Here is a 23,634-nt window from a genome sequence, read left to right as displayed (position 1 = left end):
GTTCTGGACCTCTCACCCACAACCCATTTGTAATCATGCACACCATTTCAATGAAATCAGTGCAACCGTGTAAAGAATCCCCTGTCCCAGCAGAGATTGTAAAACTGGGCCTTTGTGTGCTTCTTTGTGAATCGGTGACTTTTAGAAAAGCATTTTTATGTGTATCAACTATATTACAAAACCTGTCTGATCCTTCCCATCACTCACTCAAACATATGCCATGGAGACAAGGAGTTCAGTCAGCCTTTCACTCCACCCATACTTCAGTTAATTACTCAACACTCCCTTTTCTTACAGAGGTCTTATCCAGCCACTCTTACAAGAAAGACCTCCATGGCTCCACTCCCCATCGCTCACACTGGATGGGCAACTCAACCGACAAAATCTCCATCTCCCAACTCCTCATTAGTATTAACACCAATTTTTAGGAAGCACGGAGGCTGCAATTTCACAGCAGCCTATGATGGTCTACCTAACTTCTAACTGCCATGGTGTCATTATCTTGCTGGCTCTAGTGCTCTTCTGGCTCTGCATGGCTCTGTTTCACCTCCTAACCTGGCAGAAAACAAAGCTCAATAGTTTTCCTCAATGAACAAATTATTGCTGGTTCAGTCAGCAGAAAGAACTGGTAAACCAGTCTGAAGGAGGGTGGAGGCCACAACATGCAGTGGCTAGCTCAGCTGAGCTTACTTCGGAGCTGTAACTTCAAAGATCTTTGAAAGAAGTGTTATTTAATAACTTTAGTGGCCTTCCAACTTGTTTTTTTTCACCCTCAAGATTAGTGAACTGGTAAGCAGGTAACAGCTTAAGTAGCATTTTGCACCCCTGAAGGAATACACTGCAAAAACAAACAGGGGGTGGTTATGGCATGACCTGCCTACTCAGCTCCCATTACTAGAGTATCTAATCACATCAGATTTATTTATTTATTTATTTCAGTTTAGCCTCAGACAGTTCCTACAAGGTAACATCCCATGTTACATGTAAGGACCTGAGAAGTAAAAACAACATTTCCAAGAAGCCTGTGAACATTTGCCTTTCAATGATCTGTCAAGAAAGCATGAAAAAGTCCAGGTTTTCCTGAGTCTCTACATAGATTTCTGTCTTTCTAGACCATTCCACTTAACAATGTCACAGAACCATGGAGCAGTTTGAGTTGGAAGGGACCTCCCAAGATCATCTAGTCCAACCCCACTGGAATAAGCAGGGCCATCTTCAACTCCATGCTTGTCATGGATATGCACATATGGAACTGTGGTCATTGTACCTGCTTGAACCTGCATCAATTTTCGCATGGTCTTGAGCTCTTGAAGAATAGCCTGTAGGGTTGACTGGCAATTACATGTACAGCAGTTTGGTCCAATCGATGAATTCACCATTGGGATTTCTCCTGAGAGAGGAATGAAACAGGGGAGAGACGATGTAACCCACAAAAAACAACTCAAACAATTACCAGCAGGCATCTGAAACTATTATCAATATACCAGATCATGAAATAAGATCCAAAGCAAGAAAACAAATAATTTTCAACATGATCTCTTTTAAGAGGAAGAGGCCGCTAGTTTTTATCCAATTACTAGTATGTGCAATTGTATACGGCAGGGGATGCAACGTTACATGGGCTGGAGAAGACAGCTCAGAGCATGAATACAATGCACTCCTCACAGCAGGGCTTTCTATTGTCAGGCTAGTTCATCTTGAATAACAATAGCACAAAACCTCATTATAAACATGCTCACTTTATCACGCACACAAAAAAAGCCCATCTCCCGGTACAGTCTTACAAAGAATGAAGACAGTCTGTGTAATAAAGGTTTATACTGTACATTAAATGAGGGCCTAAGAATTTTTAAACTGCTTGAATGTTACATGTGATTCTTCACCATGTGAAGAATTGAGAATGAAAATAAAATACCTTATTTGGAAAATAAATAAATAAATAATTAAAAAACCCCAGGATGGACAAGAACCACCAGCAAGGAAAGCTTGCAAATCTGCTCTTCTGTTCGCTAGGGTGAGACTGTTTTCTATGGCATGTTTTCCAGGACTGTGACCTACAAGATGGGCTTTCCATAGTTTCCCTTGGAAAATTAATATAGGAGTTCAACAGATTCTTCTTTTCTAGCAATTCTTACCAGTGTTTAACTGAATTTACATACTTCTAGTTCTAGCCCTTAGCAGTGCTTTTATTACTGCCTTGTTTTCCCAAAGTTTTGCACCACAGGTCCTTAATTAGGACACTCTGTAACAGCTGAGAGATTTCAAGCTTTAGCTGAATAGTTGTATCCTGCACGTTTTTAGAATAGCTGTATACCTAGCTTTAACGCTACAAATAAAAAATTCAAAATTCAACCAAACACCTATCAGTATCTGCTTGAAACTGAGGCCAGATGGGATCACCCCCCTGCCTTTATTTCAAAATGTGCTTAGATTCATTTAAATTGATGGCTATTTTACTGCTCAAAGCATGCAAGAGGAGAGATGATCATTTTATGAAGATAGATAAAAATGGATCTAACAAAAATCATCTTGCTTGGTGACATGTGGTGGACTTCAGAGCGTGTATTTCCCTTTTTCTTCCACAGCCTGACACTTATCAGGTGCCCTTTAATCATTACCTAGCTAAAGTGAACGTAAGCAACTCATTTAATCTTCCCTCATAAATCCTCCCATTTTTCATTATTACTTTAGCTTTTCTCTGAAGCCAAACCAGTTTATTAATACCGTTTTAGGTTTGGTTTGTGTTTTTTCATCAGAGCTCCCTGATGTCAAACCTGCACAGATCCCTTGACTTCAATCCTCATTTGAAATGGCTGAAAATCTGCCCACTGCTCAATTGCTCCCACCTCTTCCCAGTTCTTCCAGTGTGTCCCTCCATCCTCAGCTCTCCCTTGCCAAGCACCTGTTCTCTACCTTCTTCCATTCAGTCCTTCAGCTCTGAAGCAACATCTATCAGGCTTAAGCAAACTGGTGGTCATTCTCCCAAAAGTGAGATACTTGTGAAGCTAAACTGATGCATCACTTAAAGATTGGTCACATCTTCCAGGTGTCTCTCTCCTTCTTTCCTCAGATATTTAGATGGTCCACACTATTGCAATTACAAATTTTGTTTTTTTAAAACATCATCCATGGATAAACCTGTTGATACTACATTAAGCTAAATGGAGTAGTTTAAGAATCTCTTCAAATCTAGCAAATGCAAATGCAATAGTTCCACCAGCTTCTTTTCTCCAAGGTTTCAGCTGTAAAAACAACTTCTAAAGAGCAAAGTGTTACCTGGAAAACAGGCTAAGTCTCAAATTAAAACAAAGAGGTTACTGACTCAGTAGGACAGGACTGCCTAGTTTGATCTCACCCTTCCTTTGTACACTGCCTATTCACTGAAAGCTCCTTGCGGCATGGATGGGATTTTATCTTTTCAATGGTCCATAAAAGCTCTCCAATGTTCAGCCCATTGTTACAGGTACAGAGAGAAAACAAAATAATATTATTTTTCGGTTTGCAGCAGGTTACTCAGAATCCCTCACCTTGGCTCCACCAACACCCTTTACCTATCTGTTAAAGGTAGACTTTTAAGTAGAGCAGTTTCAAGACTAGTTATAATTTAATCGCATCAGTGTAACTTTGTACCTTTCAGTAAGACAAGCAGATACCCTAGAAATGGGGTCCCAGGAAATTAGGAGAGTTTTATTAACAGAAGACAAATACATATTAACAACATCCTTCCTCTAGCGCTTTCTCAATTGTTTTAGACTAATAAAGCTCCTTGGGATAAAGCCTATCCTCTCTCTTAATCAGAATCCAACATTTTAGTGGGCTTCTAGAAACAGTATCTGAAAGACTACAGTGGGAGGCAGGGCTGGTGGCTTTTGTTTCTTTCTTAACAAAGACTCTACATGGTGGTGAATTGCACGTGAAAACTTAGACAAATTATATCAGTAAATACCTGTACATCTTTCCTGTTGTAATATAACATGTTCGTAACAAAAGCACGCAGGCATGCAGGCTCCTGATGGAAAACCAAAGGGTCTGTTTTCCCATTGAGGCATGGGGGATTTACATTATAATCCCCATTAGCACTGATAGAAATTACCCATGTAAATCTACCATAGGTACTGGAAATGGGAAAAGAGACCACCCATATTTCAAATCAAAGCAGGGTTCTACTGACTTCATACATATTCATGAAGATTTTTTATTTTCTTTCTATCCTCCCTCCTCTGATCAGTTACTGTGTTGTAAGAAACATCTTGTAGAGTGTTCTCAGTCATTGTTCCAAGTACTATCTTTATCATTTTTAGAGGACAAAAGCAACCCTTTTCAACTTGTTATAAATCAATTTTTAATTTTAAAAGGAGAACAGACTTCTTATTTTTATGAAGGAGTCTTTAAAGAGCCATCTCCCTCTCTTTTGGAAGCTAGCCAGCAGGCAAATTTGATACCAGCTTGCATGACTGAGAGAAGGAGATGACACAAATACATTAGTTGTTTCCCCTGTGTGAGCAGCAAGTAGCCCAAGACACTGGTTCTTGCAGCTGGCTCTGCTGAGAGCGAATTCACCTGGTGTAACATTGCTACCACAAGTTTGTATTCGAAAAGCATGCAAGCGTAATCCATTGAAAATGATCTTGACATAACCAAAAAGCAATTCAGCTGCTGCATCGCTGCTGGATTTGCTACAGAACACAAGAAACAAACCTAAAAACTTTTAGATGGACTCTATGAGTTTGTTGGCCCTAACAGGGCAGACATGCTGCTCACTGTTTGTAGCCCCAAGAGGCTCCCACTAAACACAGTGGGTCACACGTCTACCCAACATCCTGACTTGTGGAACTGCCACCTTAAATCTGGTTTGGAAAAAATCCCTTTGCTTTGCAAGCATGCTTCTACTCTTCCCCTGTTGCAGCAATGCCTATACTCTCCACATTCGTCCTTTTCTCTCTTTGTCTATTTTTGCCAGTACCTTTTTCACAACTGCTTTCTACACCAGCACCTATTAAACATCCATTCCAGCCTCGCCTTGAACCACATTTGCCTTGTGAGTAGATAACTATACTATTAGATGGATGTAGCATGCCTATTACATTCAAATTTGAGTAATTCAGAGACTCTTCAACATGTATCTTGGCTCCCTCTATACACAATGGACAGAAACAGTTTCTGGACTCAGACTGCCTGCTTAGATGCCTGGACATCTCCCCAGTGATGACCTAGGCCTGACAGCCCCAGGTAATAAGCTTACCTCCTATCTGAACAGTTTTGCTCTGATGAGTTTAAGCACAGAATCACAGACTGGTCGGGGCTGGAAGGGGCCTCTGGAGACCATCTAGTCCAACCCTGGCTAACGCAGATTCTCCCAGAGCAGGCTGCACAGTCACATCCAGGTGGGTTTGAATATCTCCAGGGAAGGAGACCCCACAGCCTCTCCGGGCAGCCTGTCCCAGTGCTCTGCCAACCTCAAGGTAAAGAAGTTCTTCCTCATATTCAGATGGACCTTCCTGTGTTGCAGTTTGTGCCCGTTGCCCCTTGTCCTGTCACTGGGCACCACTGAAAAGAGCCCGGCCCCCTCTCGGCGTTCGCCCTTAAGGTATTTGCATGCACCGATCAGGTCCCCTCCCAGCCTTCTCTTCCCCAGGCTGGACAGCCCCAGCTCTCTCAGCCTGTCCTCACCAGGGAGATGCTCCAGCCCCATCATCATCTTCACAGCCCTCCACTGGACCCTGGTAAGTACACCATGGTAAGTACTAAGGAGTACTATCTCCCTTGAGGCATTGTTCAGTATTTCTACACTCAAGCTTTTAAGGACTTTGTCCATCCTCTGAACAACATCTAAAATACTCAGTTAGATGTTCAGGCTCCCAGTGCAAGACTTGGGGAGGAATCAGGCATGTTACAATGGCCGCCCAGAAGAGCTGCTTCTTCCACCCGGAGAAGTTTCAGAGCTTGCTCACAGCCCAGAAATACATGGAAAGTTTCCTCCCCTAGAGACCAGGCTTGTGAACCAAAGCAGCAGAACTGTCTGGCAGGATTGCAACACCCCACGGGAGGCAGCCACCTTGAACCAAAGAGCTACGCAGACCATCTTTTCAAAGGTGGCCAGCGGAGAGTGCCCACACCCAGCTTTATGTAATAACCAACAAGATTGCATTCCTCTCTGTAACAGAACAGCTGCAGAGGGAGGGGAGGAAGGTGCCTCCCGGTACACGTCCCCAGGAGCTGGGAGCCTGGGCATTCCTCTTGTCCAGCCCGGGAGGTCACTCAACCCAACCCTTCTACTGTCTCACAGATCATTCTAACCTATAAGAGATTACAAATCAGCTAAACCCTTCCTCCTCCTAGGAAAGATTAAAAGCGCTGACATTTTCTTGCATATGGGGCCAAATCCTGTCAACATGTTTTAGCTCACATGCTGAATCAGGCCCCTGCAGGGATAGAGGTGCTGCTCCACCTACTTTCTGGATCGGGGAAGTGGGCACCTAATCTGTGCAGGCTTGGGCACTTCTGTGCACGTAGAGAACTGTCCCAGCTGGCGCCCAGCGACTCTCAGGGCAAAGAGGCAGACATCTGATGAGTTTCAGGTCCTTCCACATTTAGGACGTTGTTATGGTGGAATTTTGAGAGCAAAGTTTTAGACAAGGATGCTAAATCCCATCAAGTGTTTTCCCCTCTCCCCTGGGTCTGCACCTTTCAAAACCACAGAATTATTTCCTTTTTTTTGGTAATTAAAAAATAAATAAAACTAGCATGACTTACTGCAACACCTTTCTCCAAGTCAGTCAGTACCTCTGTGTAAATCATTGCCTCCACAGAGAAACAGTCAATCTGGGGAAACCTAAGGCTGCAGGTTTTTTAGTGCAGTGACAATACTTCCTAAAGGACAGTACTGAGAATAGTATCAGTATTTTTCTTTTTAACTGTTAAAAGCAATGAGAACTTGTATGCCTTTAGAGAAGGATACACAGCAGATACTCCTACTGGGAGCTATGAATACCTTCAGAATCAACTGGAAATTGATAATGTTTTCAGATGCAGCCTCACAATTTTTTATTTTCCTGAATTTAGAACTGAGGTACCCCTTTAAAATGCACCCCACCACCACCCACACCCCCAGCTAAATTTGGTGCTGAGTATCAGGAGAAAAACTTCCTGAATTGAATTTAGATCATTAAAGAAGACCTTCAGGAATCTGGTAGTTATCCATTCTCTGGGACTTAAAATAACAACAGAAACGTATTTTAAGAGCACACTGCCATCTACTTCTGGGCAGAATTCTCTGCCAGTACAAGATGGACCGTGGTCTAGTACATGCTGTTCATAGGTAGACACCATCATCACTTTCTCCAATGGTCCCATCGGAATAAAGCCTAAGGCTGTGATAGGATTTTGTACCTGAAGTTCAGCGGTCAGTTATAAGGCTGATGCCATCCCCTTATGGAAGTCAGTAGAATCCTGCTCTGCAAGTGGTGGCACAACAGTGCTACATTACTCATTGCAAAGAGGAGTGGTAGAGGTTGACATTTAATTAGCTATGAATTTAATAACAATGGCAAAAGCTGTTTTAATAAGTACTGTATAGAAATTAAGCCTGTAACAGCACTGAGTAATTCTGCCCTATCACCAGGAATCCATTTTAAAAGCTAAGACAGATGGTAGCAGAATGCACTGTGCCCACTTTCACACCTTTTCAAAGTGATAACTGTGCTCATTTTGTAGACTCTGAACTATAACTGCTTTCAGTGCAGCGGTACAATATATCATCACAACAAAGGCAGAAATTTAGTACAGTACAAGGAGAGGAAAAGAAAAAAAAAGTATTATTCTCAGTATCTAATGCAGATCATACCATTGGACGCCACGGTTCGTGTTTGATTTTGGAACGTTTTGGATCGAGTTCCGTATTGCCCTGAAAAATGGCTAGCTTGGGGTGGTAATTCATTCCATGCACTGCTCTGTGAAGGATGAAGGCTCGCCTGGGACTCTGCAGGGGGATTCAGGCGCTGGGCCCAGGCTAAGTCTAAATCTTGGGGCTCCTCCTTCAGTTTTTCTCCTTCTTTGCCAACTCGTTGATAGATTCTTCCAGTGCTGTCATTCAGGAATCTTCTCATCCCTGTAATTTGTTTTTTAATTTCCCGGCTTTCATCTCCTAATGAAAACAGAGCCACAGTTATCACTATAAATTAGCAAAAATGGTAATGGGTAGAGATTAGTGATTTTAGATGCCAGTAAGAGTTAGAGTACAAAAATAAATAAATAAAGACGAGAACGAAAAAGAGATAGTTGAGGGGTCATTGGTACGTAACAGGCTATGCTTTAACGCAGCGATGGTTGACATCTCTCATGGTTGAAAGACCTGCTGAACTTGGCTTTCTTGATGCTATTTCTAAAGCTTTGATGAGTTAAGATATTTCTCCAGAAGCAAATAATATTAGCTAAAGCAGTTTCAAATAAACTAAAAGACTGATCCTATTCAGGCGTTGACATCAGTGGATATTTTCCCCAAGTAAAGCCTAAAGGATCAGATCCTTTGTATGTCAGTTTGCTATATGCTGAAGGACAGATCCTAGAAAGAATAAATAAATCACAAAAAGCACCACACCACACATACACAGAGCAACACTACATCTATTGATTTTAATGAACAGGATCAGTTCCTTAGTCCACAGAATTTTACTTTATTCCTGTATAATACAGTAATATTAAAAGCAGCTAATACGTGCATAACCGTGTATAGACTAACTGCTGGATGTGTTAAAAATGCAGATTACGAAAACAAAATGAAAATATATACAAGAAAAATGTGACTGTTCCAAATAAATTCAAGGCATTTAAATAATAACAATTACATACTTTAATACTCCTGGCACCATTTAAGTATTAATTTTACGTACGAAACTGCTGATTGCACAATGAATATACGCGTCTTGGGCAGATAGTAGGTATTTTGCTCGTTAAAGCATACATTACATTTCACTAGTAATAAGGAGTGTTCATAGTCACTTCTGAAATAAGAAGATTCTGTATTTTTACTGGTAATAGAAAAATCAAACATCCTAAGCAAATGAAGTAACGAAGATCAAGAAATTGATGAATCAACCTTCCTTTATAGTATACTTAATACAGTAATACTTGGTATCCTTTACCCTATTTACATTTGCATTTTCCAAAAGAAAGCTATCTTTGGCAAAGCAACAGTGCAAAGGAAACTTCAGAATAAAAAAAAAAAACCCAGCCCTCCAAAAATCAGCATGCAATGTGCATCATCTCTGGTTCAACAAGATATTGGAAAGTGTGCTAATGCCAGGCATGTGAATCACTATCAACTCAGCACAACCACTCAGTTGCCTAAACTTAGGTGCACGCTTAGGTAGCGGGCTAAACCAGAGAGCTAAAAGAGCAACAACCCCCTCCCTGGCACGGGCCAAGCTCAGCGTGGCTGGGACAGGCTCCAAGCCCGGTGCACCCAGGGCCATGCAGTACCCAGAAGAGGGAGTTTTTGCTCCGGGAGGTGAACAAGCAGAAGGGGAGATGAGCTGCACAATCCGCTCCAGCCTCTGCTGAATCAGAGCATCTCCCGCTTGACCTGGCACACCGGTGCCCTGGGCCAGCACCAGCTGGCTCCAGCCCCCCCAGCCCAGTGAGGAGGATGGGCCGTTTGCAAGAAAGCTTTTAGTCCAAACTTAGAAATATATCCGTCAACCCTGTACAGTAATACTCCAGCACTGATTCCACCCCAGCTACAGCATCGAGAAAAACCTTTTGCAAGGAAGTTCTGCATTGCATTTATTTTATTAGTTTGCCTGTGGATTTATATGCACGGGTGTGATTTAATTAACAAATTGCAGCACTGATTCCTTTAAAATGACACTTTTGGGCCCCAACCCAACCAGAGGCTCACTCTTTGTAATTCCCAACCTCAAGAAGCTGCAGAGTACCACCAGACTCCAACTACCATGATACTCAGACCTGTACTCGGAAGACCGCCTCCCTCCTGCACGTGGCTCTACCTGCCCATACCCAGGCTCCAAATGCTCCCACCACACCGCAGCATGAAGCAACCCCTTACTGTCAGCTCTCAGAGTTCAAAGTTGGCAGTTTGGATTTGTATTTGGCAGCAAAATGTTTCCGAACATCAGAAAAGCTTCCCGCTCACCTCCCCCTGGCGGGTGTAGTGGCTGCATGCTACGCGGCTGGTCGGGTGACGTGTTGTTGGACAGATTAAATTTCCCTTACCCAATTACATAAAGTATTAATGTTAATTGAGCTTATTCAGCCTTGATTCTGGTCCCTTATTAGTTCATACAGAAGTCCTCCTAAGCAGTGACATGAGCATACTTACCTCCAAATAGAGGTATTTCTGTTTATGCTTTATGTTTTTATGTTACAACAAACTCTGAACTTGCATCCCATGTAAGCATGTCTGTGTTTAGGTAGCTCCCTGCTTAAAACAGGGAGATTCACCCTTTATGAACTTGTTTGTTGGCTGGGGTTTGGTTTTTTTTTGGGGGGGGGATTCTTCTATTCAGATTTTGTTGTTGTTTTTTGGTGGGGTTTTTTGGTTGGTTGGTTGGGTTTTTAGGTTTTTTTGGTTCGTTTATTTAAGTGTATCTTCTGTTTTGTAAGGAAGGCCATTAAAAACATACAGGCTATAAGCTTGACTTAAGTCTTCAGTGCAAGTTTACATCGCCCCTCTCCCAGTTATGACGTTTTACAGCTTTTAATTTGCAACTGGCTGAGCTAGGGACAGCAGCACCCTTCCCGACAGGAGTGGAGAGTAGCTGATACTACACCATCTGAATCTGCAGGCAGGCACAAGACCAGTAACAGATTTAACTTCTTGCTCCCTGGTTATCTCATTTGTCTATTAGCTCTAGAGCCCAATGATAGCATTTTGTTATCAGCTATTCCACTGATGATTTCCACAGATGATAACCATGTAATTTAAAAATGAAGAGAGAAGACAAAAAAAAAAAAAAAAAAAAAAGGAAGCTGGGGCACAGAGAAAACCAAACAGCTTAAACTACTATGTCCTTTGGAAAAGACAGCCTCCCTTTTTAAATGCCAAATGGGATAATCAAGCACTGGGAAAAAAACCCAGTTTATTACATAAAAATCTGCATTACCTATCTGTGAAAAGCCCCCTGAGACAGATGCTGAGGCCTGAGAGGAGCAGTGCATGTTTCAGCCTCTCCTTGCACACATACCTGGGGTCCTCACTACCCCCGAGGAGATGAGGATGCCTCTGAAGGGCAGGCTATAGGATTTGCCATTTGGATTGCCCATGTAATCCCTTTGGTTTTACCTGAAACCATGGAAGTTACTTGCAAAACACTAAAATACTTACAAAATATTACTCAAAATAGATAAGCACAGCAAATTACAGATCTATTTAGGAACTTCTATGTAAAGATTATAATAGTCATAACAAAAACACATTAATAATTTTTAAAAATAGTTGTTTTTAAGATGGTCCTTTATATACAACCTATTTTTCCACATGGCCTGACTGCAATCTTGTAAAATAACAACAAAAAAGCAAAACAAAGCCCTTTCATATTAAATAGTCGTAGGGAATAATCACCCCAAAATTCACTTCAATCTCTTTCCTTACTGAAAGTGTGCACAGCATAAAAACTGCCTGCTTTGAAAGCTGTAAAAATGTTAAAAAATTAAACACACAAATGTAAACCAGAACTGTCTAGGATGAAGTAGCATCCACATGCTAAGCGTGCACCTGTCTGAAGCAACAGACCTGTAAACAACTCCAGTTAACAAAATATTATTGGTAGTCCATTAATTCCGTTCTTTGCCCCTAGATGCCTGACCATCTTTTCACTATTATGTTTATTAAACTTAATATAAATATACCACACTGCCCACAAATAACTTACTATACTTTTCCCAAGTAATTTGTCAAATATTATCACACCGCTACAAAGAATTATAACATGATATGCAACCACACTCATATGTTAAAATATTAATTTTATTCCAGTATTAGAGAAGTGGTGACCATATCTGTAATTAATGTAATTGTTTTAAAGTGTATAAATAAGTGAACAGAGTTAAGGTTGGACAACTGTCTGTATTTCTTCCCTTGACTTATATAAACAATGAACCATAATGTTCTTTCAGCCCAATGTTTTGCAACTAATTTATTCATTTTTAACATTTATATTTCCCATATGTTTTGGGAAATACTCATGAGTAATTGACTTTTTTAATACAGTTTGATTTTCTATGAATTAGTGTCTAATTTATTTTTTGTGTTGTGTTCACGCAAATGAAACTCGTATGGAAACTTTTCCCTTCTTGCCTATACAAACAAGGCTTTTTTCCTGCATCAGGCTGTGTACTCAAGGTACTTCATATGTCAGAGATTTCCACCTTTGTGTCAAACTAGGCTGAAATTGGTGCATGAGTACAGGAGCTTTCAGGAGGGTAGGAAGAGCAGTGCCAAACAGCTAGACAAGCACATGTGAGCTGACATCAGCCTGGTATGTAAGGGAAGGAGGCTTCAGAGGTGAGGAAAAGTAGAAGTCAATGTGTATGGCTTGAATGCTCAAAGAAAAATAATATATAATTGCAATGGGTTATATAACCAAATGTACTGAACACCAGTTTACTAGATGCCACTTGAATGCTGCCCTTCCTGGAAGAGGGCCAGCAAAACTCGGCTGCTGTGTTTGAAGTTTTTTTTTTAAGGGTTAATTCAGAGCAGCTCAAGGAACTGGGAGGCACATGCATGCAGGGCACATGCCTTCACTGCACAGCCAGGCTGAACTCACCAGCCTGGTGAGTTTTCAAAAAACACCTTTTTGAATGTTACATCATATTCAAGCATTTCCTTCAAAGACAGTTATCCTAGAAGGGAGCTATGCATCCCTCCTCAGCAAAAATTACATGCCACCAAACTGTAACTTTCAAAACTGAAAGTATTTTTGCCACTGTCACCTTGCACTACAAGTGGTCGTGAAAGAGAAGACTGTGAAGGTCAGCATGAGGAAAATAGAGGAGCCATGTGCATGATTCCTTACCAGATCAAAGTTTTCCCAAATCACGTGGAAACTTGTTGTGTTTGCCCTGTGGATAATCTGAATTGGGCATCACGTAGCTAAATCAAGGCGGCAAGCCCGCATTTCTCAAACAAGCGATGCCCAGCCTTTGCTAGCATATAAGAACCTACATTGAACAAGTAACACAGGCAACAACACGCTTTGCAAATTAAAAACCTAGACCCCAAGTCAGCAGGGAGAGCAGCTGTCATGAACAATGTCAGAGCATCACACAAGCAACATGAGTTATGAGCTGGGGACTTTAACTACCCTAAGCTAACATAGGGACATTTAAGCTGTCTTAAGTGAAGCATCTTTGCAGTACTCTAAAACACCTTTTAAGAGCACTTACGCATCTTCATGTCACCACACAAAGCACTAAGATTGTATTTGCAGGAAAACCAGATCACCCTCAAACCAGACCCCCTACTCCCAAACCAAGCATGGAAGTACGTGGGTTGATCGACACCCCTGCCTATGACAAGACACAGAACAGTAATAAGCATCACAAACACTAACGTAAGTAAAGCAATTTGCAGAATCACAACCAGAATCAGACCTTGGGACCATTCAGGATCTGGGGGGATATTTCTCTGGAAGCTCGATCAGCTTAGGTGGCCTGGTCACCACCACCACAAAATAACTCTTTTGTAGAGTCTGGTGAAACAGTTTCAAGACACCCATCAGGAAGAGATACAGAAGCCCAAGTCACTCGCCTTCATGCCACACTGCAATAACTAAATCACTCAGGAAAGGTTAAGTCAGCAACTGTTCCATCAATGTATATATTAATGAGGTCATATAATTAAAAAAGTAATAACAGATATGCAACAACTTCCCCCAGTTATTGGAAAAACCCAGGTCAAGATCATGCTTCAGCCCCAAAGAGAAATGCTTTACAAAGTTAGATTGTTGCAGAAAACATAAACTTTTATGCAGTCTTAATTATAGAAGCTACTACTGCAACAATCAAGACTTGGGATATAATTCTACTAAAAAGTAACAAGTAACTTTACAGACTTATGTTAACTTTTTCTCTGTGAATAAATTGCAAAGGATATTATTTCTAGGACGGAATAAATTCTTGAAATTAGCGAGTAACTTATGCATCGCTCCCCTGCTCCACGAACACATTATTTATTTTTACCATGGCATAGCAAAGTTATTAATCTGCTGCCTTCCATTTCAACAATGCAAAATGCTGTAAAACGCACAGACACCTGCATTACAGTACATTTCAGTTCCACTTTATATCAGTCATAAACATCTCTGTTTTGGACATCTCTTCAAAACAAATGCTCCAAGCACACTGTGCGTAGCATTCGATTTTATGAAACTATAAAAGTTCTTCACTGTTAATTACACAGACAAATGTCTCATCACACATTTGATTACCAGGATAATATAATTAGTTTTCTACATTAACCTTTCAAACATAGAGCCTGAATTTCAAGTTGAAAGCATTGTAAAAACACTCAGTCTGGAGGTACATTATATTTCTGCTTTTTTGTGATGATAATAAAATATTAAGACTGAAAAAAACCAATGTGGTGTATGCAAAAGATATTCTTGTTTATAGACAGGCTAGGTTTAACCAACATCGTCCACAAGACATAGGTGTACAGCCTTCTCATGGGCTTGTATTTCTGAGTCTGGGGTAAGCAGCCCTGTGACTGAAGGTTTATGCTGATAATTGGCAAAAGTGGAAGACGGGTCTGTCTTAAATCTTGTCCATATCTGAGGTACAAGCACTCTACTCTGGGCTGCCTCCTCCTTTTCAGCTTGAGCAGTCTCTCCTGGTATCAGGTAACTAAGCCCTTCCCCTTCAAAACAAAAGAGAAGCCAGTTCTCATCTGCAAAATAAAGTAGGAAGATTCCTCTCCGCCCCCCAGTTTTGTAAAGGCTGTGTTTAGTACGTCCTTCATCTAGAAGAATGTGACTTCTTGTTTACCATCTCAGAACAAAGGATGGGAGGAGAGGACAAGCCACCACATCTCCCACTCCAGCACTGCATCACACCAGCAAACTTCCCAAGCTTATCAAGCTCCATTCCAAAAGCAGTTGGACTTTACACCATTACAACCATCAAAGCTCACGTCCAGTACAACATTCCTCTAATTGCGCTGAAGCTTCCTCCAATTTTCAGCCTACATTTAGACAAAGTCATATTTTTCCCATCTGGGCCAGTGCAAAAAAGGCCATCTAGGTTCAACAGGTCTTTCCTGATGTTTGGTCCTTAATTTATTTGCATGTTAAACAAACTGGGTTCTTCCGATTTACTCATTTACCCTAGAAGCTCCCCTCTTCTTGACAGTGCATCTCTTCAATTTGACTTCCTCGTTCTGCACTGTGCAACCAAAACATATGCACATCCCATTCACAACAAAGCTTTGCTCGTTTCGTTTATATACTGGTATTAACATTTCACCTTTTCTAAAGGCAATAGTTTAATGATGCACCTTAGCAGCTATTCACATACTAAAGGCTGCATCACACTGAGGTTTCAACAGCTGACCCCATGGGTCAGTTGAATTGGAGAACAAACCTAAATTGGAGAATAAACTTAAGTCTAAACCAACAAGTTGGAGTGAACATCCTTCTTGGATGAATTCTGGCATAAAATCAAATGAAATGGCAATTATACGCTGAAACTCCTTCACAGTGGACAGGACTCTGAGCTGGGGAAAGTGTTGTGATCCCACCAGCCCTGAAGCACAATGGAATATTCCTCTATGCAATGTGATTATTTTTTTTTAAAAGGAAACCTGGAATGCCAAACACCACTCATCCCAGATCCCTGCCAAAAGATGGGAGCCCAGATTTCAAGTGCTTCCAGTTGAGTTCAGTCCCTGCTACTGCTTTCTCTACATTTCAGATCAGTGCCTTTGTCACTAGGAATCTGGATAAAAGCGGACACCAAAATAACCTACTGAAGATAAAGTGGAGAAGGTTATGTGAGCTCTGAGTAACTTACTGAATTGAACCCAAACCCCCAAAGAAAAAAAAAAAAAAAAAAAAAAAGTCATCCACACATCTTGCACAGTCATACGTCATTCAGCCTTGTCAAAACCAGCACTCCTTGAGGAGATCTGGAAGTTGGACAGTCAGCAAGGAAATGGCATCTTTTTCTTTTCATAGCAACTAAAGGTGGGCTCCCAGGACTGCAGCTCTATGCTTCAGTACCTGGTAAGGAACATCCTTGATAGGACTCACTCTCTAAATTCTGACCAGCTCTTGAAATAGGTGAACTCTAGGCACTTAAATGCCAGAGCACATTCAGTCACAATGAAAAGCTGGGCATACTCACGAAAAAAAAACCAACCCAAAACAAATCTGAAGACAACACAGCCAAACTGAAATCAAAATCAATTGGCCTGACTCATGGCAGAGACGTCAAAGTACAGACTTCCTGCTTAGAAGCATCCTGGCTAAAAGCAGCTAGATGCCTAACTCCTGCCAAAGCTTTATCATGATTTAGGGTTGGAAGAGAAAGCATTCTATGTAAACCTCTGGTGGAGCTCACTCCTTCAGGTTTATCAGACTTCACCACAAGTGCTTCCAGAACACGAAATCCAAACACAAAGCACCGCAGCCACCTTTAGTTCTCCCCAGAAATGGGTGCAGGGAAGAAATATTTGCTCAAAAGCCTAACAGCAAGAAGCTGAGAAGGGAACTGAATGCAGCTCTCACCCCTGTGTAAATATTCCAACCATCAAAAGATTCCACACCGCCCCAGACATTCTCCTGTTCCCTCTCATTTGCTGCTGACCTCTAGAAGAGGCTGTGGCACTACGAACTAAGGAAACAAAAGGCATTTTGCATGCAGGATGACTTCAGGTGCTGATTCACACACTCGGGACTGATGCTGAGCTGGGGAGTTACATGGGTCAAAAGGCACACAGACCAGAAAGCTAAAGTTCGCCGATAACCAGTCCTATCATGCTGTAGTATATATCATGCTGCAGACTCTATATTACTTCTGTTTTCTTTACACATTTTTAACTGTTGATTTAATTTAATTTTGCCATGGCAGGATTAGCAGGCAAGCTACAGAGGTGAAAGGACATTACATTAAGACAGCACATTAATCCTCTATCCCACCCAAGGCAGAAGCAAAACCAAACAAATAGCAGCTTCCTGGAAATTGAATTTCTGTTATCCAGATGTCAAAGATGTAATACCCCAATTACACAAACTATTGCCAGTGAAGCATGCCAGCGAATATGCAATGTAAATGGGGTGAGCACAGAGCTGCAAAACTGCAGAGTCAGCATCTGGCTCTCTGAGTGAGTGATAATTAGCACTGTGTGTAGACACTAATAAACATTTATGTCTGAAATTACAACTTTTAGCAGTGTTAATAAAGGATATATTGGCAATTCGTAGAATAAAAGGGTCTTGAAAAGAATGTCATATTAAACAATGCCAGGCGCTTCCTGTGCTTGCATAGAGGTTTTTTTCCTCCCTAATTGCAAATGGCCACGCTATGTTGCTCGGAAATTAATCAACACAAGCACATACCTAAAAAAACTGGTTGTGTTTCTTTGGTCTCCCCATTAACATCATTGCTGTAGTCAGAGATCTTATATATCTCATGATGGTAATCTGGAATGAAAAACGATAAAAAAAATTAGAACTCAAGTGATCTGGAAAAAATGAACACTGAACACATTGCTACAGTTTTACTACGTAATTTATCAATATATCTGCAGTTTATTTCATGTACATCAAATTAACCACAGAAAATGTGCTCTGTATCAGCACCTCCTAAAAAAACTTTGCTCACACTGGAGAGACTCAGCTCAAATATTTCACAGATTTTAGGGAATAGCTATGCCTGCCCTAAATTACTGTGTTCATTTTCACAGCAAATTATCCCACCAGATGCCAATTATCTGGCTTCTTGCTTTACAGATGGAAAGCAGATTTATAATGAAAAATTTACCTTCCCAGAGACCAAGGGAAACTTTCAAACTTCACCTCAATCAAGAAAATCAGCAACATGCACTAGGGCTGCACTGTTCAGCTATACAGATTCATGTTGGTGCCACTAGCCTCTGAATTCTGAAGAAAGGAGGATCAGGGACACCTTAGGATATTCACCTATAGAAACTAACGTCTCTGATGACCCTAAGAATAAGCATTAGTATCTGCTATTCAGAAATGTTACAGCATTAAAAAAAAAAACAAACCCACAAACCGAACCCAAACAACACAACAAATACAAGATTTACTGCTGAATTTCTATTTCAAATAACAATATTTTGCAGTGAAGGTCTCTACTGTAATCTCAGGCAGGTGTTCAGTAAAACCAGAGCTTTGTTTACATGTGTGTACAGAGGGAATAGTAAGTCCGAGAAAAAAACATGTCTAACGGCAGCTCTCCTGAATGCTATTTCTAACTCTACTACTGGCACACACTTTGTCCATCGGCAAATCACTCAAGACTGAACAATATATTCAGTGTCTTGAAACAGCTGCCTTCCCATCTAACGCCTTTAACGCCCTCCTAGTTCCCAATGCTCTCAGCTACTCCATCCATAAACTGGTTATGTTTACCTGCCTCGCAAAAAGCAAGGTAGAGATTAAATCATGGAAGAGCACTTTGGGGGAATTCACTTAAAAGGCACAATGGAAACAGAGGGCAGCATAAGCAGCCCCTCCTCCCGCCAGCAGCACACCTGCACCTCTGACAAAACAGCTACAGGATTGGAAAGGTCTCCTGGAAGTGAAACTTTTTGTTATGTGCTGTTTATTTGTACAGTATGACTGTCTCGAGGGCACAAGAGGAGGAACAACCCAACAAGTAAACTAGAATCGAGCCTAAGGCAGCAACACAAAAGAAAGAGAAGGGCCCAGAAAGAAAATGAGGGGGAAAAGACACAACAGGGAGTTGGAGAGGTCAGCGACAAGGTGCCACACAAAGGGTTCCTCTGCCTACCGAGCACGCCCAGCGAGTGAAACGGGTAAAGGTGAAGTCTGAGATACAACATCCAGGAAGTAAAAGCTCCTTTCATAAGACTAAACCTACGGGATTTATGCTGACTGCCTTCCATGGTCATCAGCTGTCCTGCTGAGGAGGGAGAGTGATGGAGTGGCTCGGTGGGCAGCTGGTGCCCAGCCAGCGTCAACCCACCACACTCTGCATTTTCATCCTCTCAAGGGCATTCAAGATCTGCTGGGAGTAAGTATACGTGTGAAGTAGGAATTAAATGACTTACAGACTCTTGGTCCTTAGATATATAGATTACCCATGCCTTCTTCTCTAGCACTCCCCTCCATACATCCAGCTGGTCACAATATTCTTCTGCTCTACAGCTGCTGCCTTAAAGTCACCACATTTCACTCTGCATTTTAGTGAAGGAATGGATTTCCTCTCGATCTGGTCATGATTGATCATCTCGATAAGGTGCTCTGAAGGGGTTTTTTGGAAAGATTAAGCACTGTATGGGTGCACATTGTTAACAGATGGTGCGTTACCAACGAATTGACACAGCATACCCTTTTCTCTTTGGTTTTCTTCCTCTGCCTCAGATGTCACAGTCCAGGCGCTGCAAAATCCGTATCAATTTCACAACAGTAAACACTAAACTGTGACATTACGGAATGACTCCTGCAAGAGGCAAAGGCCAATTACAAGAGACAACTATTTATACATAATTATCTTTCTAATCAAGTCTGATAGGAAAAAGAAAAAAAAAAGGAGGAGTATGCAAGTGCAGACTCACATGCAAAATGTGATTTTTATCTCCTCCATTCTCCAAAGTACAAAGACAGAATTTTCTCTCTAGGATGTGATTTTAGTGTAGCTTTCTGTTTGACTTTTACATCCAAAAAGAGACCCCAGGTAAAACAAGAATTACTAATAATGTACCATAACTGAATTTACCTATTAAAACAAGGTTACATAGATTGCCTAATACATTGGGGCATATCTAAACCTCTAACAAGCGTCAACCGAGAACTGACAAAATTGTCATCTATTTCTGATAGTGCACATATTCATTTTACAGCTCCATTAGGACAGAAATAAAACCATGCCTTCAATTTCAGTTTTGCTTTTCCACGTTTCACTTTCACACACACCCCCAGGCTCCAGTCCAGACCTGCACTAACTCTGCCTCCAAGTCAGGAGCATGTTTGATATCAAACCCCCACAAACCAAACCTGCGGTCCGTAGAAGTTAAATCCTTGATAGGTTTGCTAATGCATACAGACCTCCAATGTGTTTCAGACAAGCCTGATGGGTCGCTGCCCCTCTAGTTTTTAACAGGGAGTATGTGCGATGCTCTAGACCCCTCTACAACAGTACAGCAGGCATTATTTACTATTCCTACCAAGTGAGTTTATTTCCATCTTTAAATTTCTTTGCATCAAATGCGATTTTGCTGAGTGCCTGCAAAGACATGGCTCTTCAGACAGCAAGTCTTGACACTCGTGCGTGCGTGTGTGTCCCCTTCACCAAGTGTGACATGACACCCAAGCAGTCACCTGCCTTGAACTTGGTATGCAGGACACACACAGCGTTTCATGGAGATATTTCTGTCTAATACTTGGAAACACAAAAGGAGAAAAGATCTCAAGTCAAATCCGTTAGGGCAAAAAGATCTCTTTGGCCAGAGAAGGGTTAAATCCCCAACCAAAATAAATCCCTAGGGCTGGCTGGGAAGTCCACCTGTTAAAATGCCTACCAGTGGCTTTTTTTTTTTTCGTTTTTTAATTTTAAAAAAAACAACCACCAAGACTGAAACACAGAGCTGTGCTTCTTCTTCCCTGACATGAATCCAAGTATTTCCCCCCGCGATCCCTTTTAAAATACCCTCTTTTCCAACAGCAAACACACCCCGAGCAAACAAGTTACATGCCAGAGGCTCTCCCCTGCCCACGAACAATTAATTAGCTGCGTGGATTTTTAATAAAGCAACCTCTATTCGGCAAGCCTTTGAAATACGCGGATGTACACAGTCAAGGGGAGGGGAAAGAAAAAAAACCACCACCCAAACCAAATAAATCCACAGGAGTTGAATACTAAGAAGGTCCGTTGCTGCCCAAGTGTCATTATTTTTTGCTCGCTTCCCGATTTTACCTTATCCCCCCACCCCCAAACAGGATTTACACGAAACACGATCCAACTTTATTTTCTGCAAGACCTGCCGGGGGGTTGGGGAACAACAAGCCCAAACCCACGTCCACCTTCCTGGGGTGGATCGGGGGGCGGCGGGGCGCCTTCGTTTTGCAACAGCACGTAACACACATGCAAGAAAATAAATTAAAAAAAAAAACAAAACAAAACACAAAAAAACACAAGGGGGGGTGTGTAAAGAAAAAAAAATAAATAAAAGGCGTGCGATGGTTTCGGGGAGTTCCAACAGAGGATTGCGGAGTTAAATAACCGCTCCGGGGAGGGAGAAGCGCCGGGGGCAGCGGCGGCCACCGCGTTTCGTAACGCCCGCTCCCCCCGGTGCAAAAGTCGGGGTTGCCCCCGGGCAGGGAACAAAGCCCGGGCCGCCCCCCCGCCCCCGCCTTACCTTCGTTGATCAGTTTAAAGCTTTGGGATTTCCTGCTTCTCTTCCTCTGGGTGAACTCCATGGTGCGGGCAGGGAGGAGCGGGGCCGGGCGGTGGTAGGACCGAGGTGCGCCTCGTTGAACCAGCAAAACACGCGGGGGCTGGGAGACGGCGGCTCCGGCGGCGAATAAAGGGATCCGGGACAAGTTGGCTCCAGCCTCCCCCCCTCACCGCCCGCCTCAAACTTTGAGGGAAAGCGGGGTGCGGCGGGGGGAGCCCCGCGTAGGCGATGCCGGGCAGCGCCGCCGCCGCCTTCCCCCCCGCCGGCTGCGCGGCCGCGGCCCGGCGGCGAAGGGCGGCCCGCAATGGCTCGCCGCCGGCTCCGGGACCCCGGTGCCACCTGCTGGGGGAAGGCGGCCCCGCGGCTGTTCCGCCAGCCCCGGCCGTAAGCCGCCACCCCGAGGCCGGCCCGTCGCCACACGGCACGCCGGGGAAGGCGGCCGGCGCCGCCGGGCCCCGCCGCGGGGGCGGCGGAGAGGGGGGCTGGTGGGAGAGGGGCTGAGAGGGCAGCGCCATTTTGTGTGTGTGTGCCCCCCCGCCTCCCGCCGCGCCCCCCCCCCCCGCCGGTCCCCGGCCCCCCTCTCCCCTCACGGGCACGGGCGTGCTCCCCCTGCCGTGCCCCGCCGCCGCCGCAGCTTCCCCTGCCCGCCCCCGGGCCGGCGCCGCGGCTCCCCGGCGGACAGGGGGTGCCCGGCCGGCCGTCAGGGAGCGGGCGGCGGCTTCTCGGCGCGGCCTTGCGCCGCCGCCGGGCGCTCGGGGCCGCTGCGCTGCCCGCGGGCCCCGTCGGCGGCCGTGGGGCCCCTGAGGGCCGGGGGGTCTCGTCATGTTCGGCGGGACCGGGCGGCGTTCCCAGGCCGAGAGCCGGCGGGGATGGGGCAGAACTTGACGCTGGTGGGGCCGCGGCCGTGCGGAAAGTAGCGAGACCCAGAGACGGGCTCGGCTTGGCGCTGCCAGGCGCTCGTCGCCGTGTCTGGCAGCGGGTCTCGCAGCGCGGAGCCAGGCCCGGGGCGCCGCCGAGGGCCGCCGGGCAGCGCCGCGGGGAAGGAGCCCGCCGGTCGCCGGGGCCGGGTGCGGTGCCGCCCGCCGCCGGGCAGCAGGTCACCCCAGCCGGGCGGAGGGCCCAGGCGCACTGACAGCGGTGCCGGGATTGGATTCACCACTTGACGCCTTCAGCCAGGCTTCCAGTGCGGTTAGTTGTGCTGGGTTCGCTCCTGGCGTGGCGGGTTTTTTACAGCCAAGAGTGCTTTCGCCTGTTGCCTGTAGAGGAAGGACCCAGGCTGTTATGATGTGACTACCGCTGACTGAAAACACACCTGCCCATCATCATCCTGTGCCTCCCGTGCAGCCAGGCTGTGTTATGACAAGGAGAAGAGTGTGTGAGACTCGCGTACGCCTACTCGCACAGATGCGGATGCCGATATTCCCTCGATCTCGTCAGAGCCACCAGGAGGATCCCGCTGGCTCCAGTCACACAGACCGGCCCTATCGCTTGGAATAATGACACCAAATTAACAAGAGGAAAGCAAATAGGATATTCACAATAGTGGTTTCCATCCTAACTGTGCACAGGCGCAGGCAGGCTTGGAATTCTGTGCGAGGTGCCGTCCAGATGCCACACAGAGAGTGCACCTGGTTCTGAAAGGCAAAATCAGGAAATAGGCTTAATAGGGAAGCAATATCAGAAAACACGCCTAATGGTAAAATTTATTAGACTCTGGAAAATTAAATTAATGAGGGAGGTTATGGAAGCCTCACAGATTGGGTAAGGGTGTAATTTTCTATTAAATTGCTAAGTGGAAAATCCCAGAGGCAATCAATATGCTACTTTCGGAATTTTCCTAAACTTCGCTGTAAGACTTCGTGAAAGGAAACTGGGCTAATGTACTATTTAAAATCCTGCATTATATATTTTTGGGAGGATGCTGAAGCAGCAAAGGTAGATGGATGTCATACGCTGTTTGCTAAATTGTGTGGGTCCAATTAATCTGGTACAGTGCAGTGAAGTCGGGTCTGAAG

The 23,634-nt window shown here is 43.8% G+C and overlaps 1 protein-coding gene across 6 annotated transcripts in view; it reads right to left on the bottom strand.

Annotated features, from left to right (window-relative positions):
* BEND7 (BEN domain containing 7) overlaps positions 1–21,914 on the bottom strand; it is a 49,020-nt gene extending 27,106 nt beyond the window's left edge. For 2 of the 6 annotated variants that reach the window (XR_001227098.3, XM_013301344.2), the window contains exons 1-4: positions 21,581–21,904; positions 17,574–17,657; positions 7,844–8,143; positions 1,268–1,390 (exon numbers count right to left, since the gene is read on the bottom strand). Coding sequence is in view for 2 of the 6 variants with exons in the window: in XM_013301344.2 (XP_013156798.1) it covers positions 1,268–1,390; positions 7,844–8,143; positions 17,574–17,657; positions 21,581–21,641 (568 nt within the window). In the remaining 4 variants the exon portion in view is untranslated. Of the gene's footprint in view, positions 1–1,267; positions 1,391–7,843; positions 8,144–17,573; positions 17,658–19,083; positions 19,217–21,580 lie in introns of those variants that run through there. The other 4 variants (XR_008747747.1, XR_008747748.1, XM_005240165.3 and 1 more) reach the window with 4 other exon arrangements.
* Positions 21,915–23,634: the final 1,720 nt, after the last annotated feature.

Source organism: Falco peregrinus, chromosome 6, assembly GCF_023634155.1.
Source record: "Falco peregrinus isolate bFalPer1 chromosome 6, bFalPer1.pri, whole genome shotgun sequence".
Lineage (NCBI taxonomy): Eukaryota > Metazoa > Chordata > Aves > Falconiformes > Falconidae > Falco > Falco peregrinus.
Note: the sequence above shows the minus strand (reverse complement) of the source record. Positions and strands in the feature narration are given on the sequence as shown.